We start from the raw sequence: 7,269 nt of genomic DNA on the forward strand, positions 1-7,269 counted from the left end.
TATATATATAATATACATTAATTTTAATATTTTTATATATATTCATATATATATATTAAGCAATTGTAGTCAAGTTTTGAGTACACTATAGGAGATACTAGTATCTGTGGTAGTACGAAATCAATAAATTTATGGTTAATTAAGTTTATTAGCGGCTATTAGGTAGGACTAACCTCCTGGTAGACATTTGTTTAATAGATTAAAATGTATTGTTAATATTAGTAGGAATCATTTCAGCGCTGCCTTAATTTTTTTAGTTCTATTATAAGTCAATAATTTTATAGTTGACTCTCTAAGCCTTGCCTAGCACGGTCTAGGCTTAACGAGATTTGTTAGGTTTGCTGTGTGAGTTCATAGCTTAGCCTAGCATCGAAATATTCCATCGTGATGTGCTGTAGTAAAATCACCCCAGATTTGCGCTTATTTTACACACGAGACACAAAAATCACAATAAATATCGATAATCAGTCGAGAATAGGAAACAGTGGAAATAAAACACTACCAGATTTGGTAATCAATTCTAAGCTGTTTGTATTAGCAACACTGAATAAGTTTGATGCTCATTTAAAGATCACAGGCTTTTAAATTACAATTCAATGTCATATTTAACTGTATTATATTAGAGGGCTCTACTGTTTCTGAAACAGATAGTTTGCATAAGGCCTACCGTACTTATTATACTCATGGAATGATTATTTAGTTCTAATACCTGTTTCTTTGTACACATCTTTCATTTCCTTGTGTGTTTCTTCGTTTATAAAGTCGAGTCCATATGGCTGACGTAATCGTGAAAACCTTACCGATTTGGCATCGGCTGTCCTAACAGAAAATGACTCTACAGAACAAAAAATACAACAGGGATTACATGGAATTAAGTTATCATTACGATTGAATTGAAATTGATAATGAAATAAAAATGCTTTTGAGTACTACACAGAATTAACATGACTTACCCATTGGCTCATTAAATGTATGAACTGATGTTTCTTCTTGAATGCTAATCCCAGAATTATCAGATATTGATACTTTCACACATTTTCCAGTTATAGCAACCAATCCATAAACACCTGAACAATAAAAATAATTAAAAATAAAACATTAATCCAGAACATTACAAACGCAGATTTCACCCGTTACCTTAGTAAAATAACGATAGCATGGTTTTGGTATTGTATTACGATTAAACAGTTGTATCATTCATAAGCATGTTTGATGGTGATCACGTCATTATAAAATGTACACTATAAAAAGTCCCCATATCATGTATCAACTAATTGTTTTCCCTTTGTTAGCTCAGCCCCTTTTCTGAAGGTATATTCAAGATTTCTGACATTTTTTATTAAACACTTTTTGTATGCGGCGAAAAAGTGTACAAAAAAAAATCGGAGCTAACAGTTTACGTACTCTTCATATGGACCTTTTAAGCTACATACAATCTGCTTTGCTATCTAAACACAGACAAAATATCTGATACGGTAGTAAAGCAGTCAGAAGAAATTGTCCATTTGGAATTTTATTTTTTATTAAACGGGTAAATTTTTATTCGACGACAAATACAGGAAGTTTTTTTTTTCTTTTAAATAAAAGATACATGTTAATTAAAACTAGTTAAAGGCCTATATATTACCTACAAATTATATTTACAATTCTAAACAAGGTTAATATATTGTACAGAAAATTAGTCAATTAATCTATTCCTATATTTAATTTGTTATCCCTCTGAAATAATGATAAAGGTCCCTTGGTAAGAATTTCTTGATTTCATTCATTTTTAAAATGTTAGGCCTACATTTGACGTAGATATTTTTTGACCAATTGGAATAAAAATCATTAGAATCTATGAATATTCATATATATTGATGTGGCGGGTACAAATTCAAATGCCTACAATAAGTGACCACAATCACATTGTTAAAACATTGCCCTTTCACAAAACATGGTGAAAAATCGACTCGTACTGTTGGCGGTTCGCAATGTTGATGTTTTAAATGTCAAAATGACGGACTTTATTCTTGTTTTTATAATTTAAGAATTATATCATAATATTTAGTATTGCTCCAGCTTTAATATGGTAGTTAAGCAACAAAATCGAAGCAGTAGTTCCCAATATGATGATAATGTAAAGGCAAAACCCGATTTTCCCCAAACCACGATGCGAAACCAGCTGTTTATGAGAGCAGTTAACCATTTAGGAAATCAAGAGATCCATATGCATTAAAGTGATATAATGATGATCTAAAATGACAACGTTGTATTGCGTTTCACTAAGGAGAGTTTATATAAGGAGAGTTTATATAATATTTCAAGTGAAAATGTGGAATGACCCATATTAAGTCTTACCTTCTGGTATATTGCGGAAAGCAATTCCCTGGTATTGCCCGTTATACAGAAAACCCATAGTTCCGTCTGGATATTTGACAAACCCTACTCTGTCATTAACACGTATATTGCATAGGTTAAGTTTATAACCGCCACCAATACTTGCAAAATCTTTACACAGCTTGTTTTCACTGTAATATAAAGGTACATTTTAAGTATTTGTTTAGTCACAGCTTCTACAATTTAGTCACAGCCTCAATGTCATTCATTATAAAACTCACCTTAAAAACCAGAATCCTCTTCCTTGGCCATATTTCTTTCCAGCATAAAATGTACCTTCTGGAAATTCGTTGTACATACAAACACCTACAACCAACAATGTTTCAATTGATCGTTTGTTAAAAATGCATCATCTTGGCCTTCCTATTATTGCAAAATATTCGATGCACAATGAATGCATCTATATCGATGTATTGTTCCATGAATATTATTTGCTAATTTTACCTACAACTTTTAACCCACTAGCTGGAAAATGCAAAGACCCAACAAGATAAGAAAAAATAATATTGTATTGGGACAGCCTGAAAAAGAAAGAAGGGACAGAGAAAATAAACACAAGTATAGGGACACAACAGAACGAATCTTAACAAATCAAAAAGAAAACCTGGGAGGCAAAACAAATCAAATCGGATTCAGGCCGACGAACCTATAGACTGGTATGTGAATGTTAGAACTATAATTCATGTGATATATACAGTAGTAGACGAATCCAAGAGAACTTTTCTGAATGGCGCCCTCTTTTGTCGCCATTACTAGGGTGGCATTTCCTAAGTAGTTGAGAAATACTGTTTTCTTCGACAGTAGCAGCATAATGCCGTCAGTTTATAATGCACCACAACGCATACGCGCACACCGCATTGCCATTTTAGGAGTAGGGACTCCACAGTAATGGCGTCCACAAAAGATGGCGCCATTCTTCTTGGATTCGTCTATAATTAAGTTTAAACAATGAATTGAAGATAGTGTGCTTGGAAGCATACAGATATGATCATGATACCATTCTATAGAATTATTTAATTTGGAATATAGAATTTAAGACCGTTAATTAAATTTGAAAAAAATAAAACTTGTGATTTTATGAATTAATAAAAAAAAATGCTATATAGGCCTAAGTCTACATTTGTATACATAGTTTTATATAATGTACCGGTATAACAAAACATTTTTACTGTTTAATCTTGTGCTTTTACCTAGTTCCATTGAGGAAATTTCCTGTACTTTAATTTTGTCAATGTTTAGCTCAAATAGTTTCAATGGCTTTATCGGTTCGTTAGAAACAAAAACAGCCCTGTTAGAAATCATATCGCTATCTTTTCGGTATGCAATAGTTGAATCCTCGTTGACACACGCGAACTGGCTGACAGGTCTTCAAAGTGTAAAAAGCACGACTCCCGGTACACTAAACGAGAATGAAAATAAGGGCCATATCACTACAATATCTTTAATTGATTATCATTTAATTTGTGAACGATAACAACTTACGCTGTTTGTATAATAAAATTATACAATCGTTAATACTTCTCTTGTTGTTGCGTTTTCTGTTGTTGGTGTTGAACCTGGGTCAGGCTTGTCAGAGTAACTGCTATTGCGGACACTATCCTCCGTCGTCTTAAGTTTTAACAAATCGTCTTCTGCGTGAGTCACCTTCTGCTCATTTGCTTCTGGTTTTTTATTCCATTGCATGGCCTCTCCTCGATATTCAGCAACTTTTTCTTGAAGGGCAGTGGCCTATTTACAAAAAAATATGATCTATGGTTCTATAAACAGCTGATAAGGGCATATGCATCTAATGAAAATCACTGTATAAACGAAAGCTTGTGGTGACACTGAATTTTGCTACTCTGGAAAATGTGCTGTCCAAATCAAAACGTATAACAACGCATTTATACCATCATACTAGAAAAATAGAATATTGGGTTTTTTTTTTTTTAATCTCAAGATGCAATCTGAGCAGGGTTTAAACAAATTAAAACTTAAATGTTAAGTATTGGGATATTGTGGTATTAGTGAGTCCCTGGATTCAATAGCATGAATAAAGGCGTAACGCTGGAGCCGGGAGCCTTTGTCTTTGTGAGACTGGGGCCCTTTTCAGGTCTTGGTCCCCAAAATGCTTTTAACGAATGAATTAAGTGGGAGATCCAGGAACCTGAAAATAAAGGGGTTCCAGGGAGGGCATATGGAAATTGTTTTTGCCACTTTTCATCTGCTAGTTCAGCTATCACGAAAGCAGCGAACTGCTGTACAGGTAGTTAGGATAGAGCAATTAAATAAAAAAATCTCTTCACGAGGAAGATTAATATTTTTTACAACATAATCCGCTTAGACCACTACAAGAAAATCATAGATTCTGTACCAAAAATGGTTAAGGCGACCTTGGAGAGCAAATGATACAACGTTTCCATGGAGAGTGACTTTCTCAGATGAAAGGTTACCCACATTATGATTATAGAATCCTGAAATGGTGCTCACATACTTCAATTTTAAGTATAATTTTTCTTCTTAAAAAAAAAAAGAAAAGACAAGTGCAGGGCGGCCCCCATACAAAAAAATTCTATAGAATTCTATAAAAAAAAAACTATAGAATGTCTATAGCATAATTGTTTAGAAAATCTATAGACAATTCTATAGAAGTAACTATAGAAGCCCACTATAAAAAGTATATTAAAAATCTATTAAAACTATATTAAAAATCTATTAAAACTCTATTAAAACTATTAAATCTATTAAAAAATATAAAAAAAACTATAAAAAATTTATAAAAAATCTATAAAAAATATATTAAAACTATATTAAAAGACTTAAAAATCTATAAAAATTATATAAAAAACTATGAAAATTCTATTAAAATTCTATAGAAAGTCTATAATAATTATATATAAAAAAAACCTTTAAAAAAAAACTATAGAAAATCTATAAACAATTTTATAAAAACCACTTATAAATCTATAAACATTTTATAGAAAAAAACCTATAAAAATACATTAAATATGCGAATAGAAATTCTATACAATTACTGTATATAGAAAGTGTATATAAATTGAACGATTTTATATAGAAAATCTGTGTATTCTAAAATACCATGTTATATATCAACCAGGTCATTTGGTCACAATGCTAGATCGAGGATTCTGTGGGGATGTGGCCATTGCGCCTCCAAGAGCGCATAGGCGTTCCACTGACATAGACGTGCTTAAATACGATATACCTTTTCAAGGAGATGAATATAATATACAGCAGCAATTTTAAACACTAATTTTAATGCTCCGTGTTCGATGAGGGCATCTGCAAAGTCAACATCAGCGTCGCTGTAGGTTGTTAGCATAGTGATTGCATTTTCAAGGATTGACCATGACACCTCATTGGTGTAGAGGCCTACATCTTCGCCTAGTGACCACACATCAGATATAATACGGACAAATAAATCTGTGAAGAAAGTAAAATGAAGAAAATAAAATAATAAATTGATTTAGACCAATCATGCCCCGCACAGGCTACATTGCACTAGCAACTCGTTGAAACCTACAATACATTCACCAAAATAAGCTTTGTACTAATCCACTAAATATTTCAGTGGTGGCGCCAGAATATTCCAGATGGAGGAAGTCGCGTTACTGTATTCACCAAGCAACTTGTTTTCCCTTCTGGGACATAGTTTAGCAAAATGTCAAGAATTAGCCATAATAATCATTATAGAACATAATTGGCATCATAAACGATGTAATCTATCTAACATTCAATCATTATTTGTATCAGCATTCGAGGTAGGTACACAATGCATGGCCCAAAGGAAACGTGATTAGGGCAAAGATCAGGCATCCAGGACCCCTGGAGGCGCCGAGACTTTATACCCAAAGCTCCAAAACGAGGCTTATCTAATCAATTTCAAAGTACCATAATCTGTCAAAATTACATAAACGTGGGGAGCGAAGCTGCCATCCTCTGTCCTCCTCCTCCCCCTCTACCTTCACTGGCGCTACCACTGCCGTGTATGTAGAACCAAAGATCTTACAATCTTTGGCAGAACGTAAAGCGCTCATTTTAATATAAGTTTAATCCCTCACCAGGCCATTCCTTCTTAGTCATGTGTTGGAATATATTTTGCCTACAGTTTAGATTGCCATAAACCATCTGTCTTACACCACTGATGATATCCACTACGTCATTAGTACAAAAACTCTCACGGTCCAACAACACGCATTGAAGATCATCTAACATTAGCATAATGTCAGCAGATTCCTTTTGTTCATCAGGATGTAAGTCACCTAAATTTTTAATAAATTATAATTAGAATAAATTATCAATTAATTTTCCAATGTTAGGTAATTCAAATCTGAGAAAATACACCGATCCATTTACTTACTCTCCCACGACTGCAAACTCCATAGCTGGGGGCTTCTGGTGGGAATTCTTACTATCAGGAACTACTACAAATATAACTATAGCAGTCACTTCAGAGAGTGCATACCTTCGCCCTGTGGGAAACCGCAGCATAAACTAATGAAATAATGGAATCGTCAGTCGTATTCGGGCATATTTTTGTTAGTGCTGCAGAATACCCTCAAGATATAATTGAATCGCCCGTCATTATTCATGCACATTCCATTCATTTCTTTTATGATCAAGGGTAAAAAATAGAATTTTCGTGACCCTGACCATCCGTAAATTGAACAGTGTCTTTTTTAAATATGTACATTTCCACTAAATTGTGTAATGATTCATTTATTTGCTTTTGCTTAAACTTGTTGGAAGGACAGCCCGACAGATATGAGGCGCCATCTGTTAACTTATTATTTAGCAAAAAATAACATGGCTTTTTACGTTATATATTTATATATTATTTTATATAATATATAATATTTTATATAATATATAATATTTTATATAATATAT

At 33.0% G+C, this 7,269-nt stretch overlaps 2 protein-coding genes across 2 annotated transcripts in view; both read right to left on the reverse strand.

Moving 5' to 3' along the window:
- The window catches only part of LOC117118295, an 8,458-nt gene extending 4,419 nt beyond the window's left edge, over positions 1-4,039 (reverse strand). The window contains exons 1-6 of the mRNA XM_033262867.1: positions 3,898-4,039; positions 3,570-3,778; positions 2,601-2,685; positions 2,341-2,510; positions 954-1,067; positions 710-835 (exon numbers count right to left, since the gene is read on the reverse strand). Coding sequence (XP_033118758.1) covers positions 710-835; positions 954-1,067; positions 2,341-2,510; positions 2,601-2,685; positions 3,570-3,681 — 607 coding nt within the window. The 5' untranslated portion in view covers positions 3,682-3,778; positions 3,898-4,039. The remainder of the gene's footprint in view (positions 1-709; positions 836-953; positions 1,068-2,340; positions 2,511-2,600; positions 2,686-3,569; positions 3,779-3,897) is intronic.
- The window catches only part of LOC117118221, an 8,836-nt gene continuing 5,252 nt past the window's right edge, over positions 3,686-7,269 (reverse strand). Inside the window, exons 4-6 of the mRNA XM_033262743.1 lie at positions 6,441-6,641; positions 5,585-5,802; positions 3,686-4,107 (exon numbers count right to left, since the gene is read on the reverse strand). Of these exons, the coding sequence (XP_033118634.1) occupies positions 3,880-4,107; positions 5,585-5,802; positions 6,441-6,641 (647 nt within the window). The 3' untranslated portion in view covers positions 3,686-3,879. The remainder of the gene's footprint in view (positions 4,108-5,584; positions 5,803-6,440; positions 6,642-7,269) is intronic.

The sequence above is a fragment of the Anneissia japonica genome, unplaced genomic scaffold (genome assembly GCF_011630105.1).
Source record: "Anneissia japonica isolate Jap-2015-1 unplaced genomic scaffold, ASM1163010v1 scaffold288173_len209237_cov177, whole genome shotgun sequence".
In the NCBI taxonomy this organism is placed as follows: domain Eukaryota; kingdom Metazoa; phylum Echinodermata; class Crinoidea; order Comatulida; family Comatulidae; genus Anneissia; species Anneissia japonica.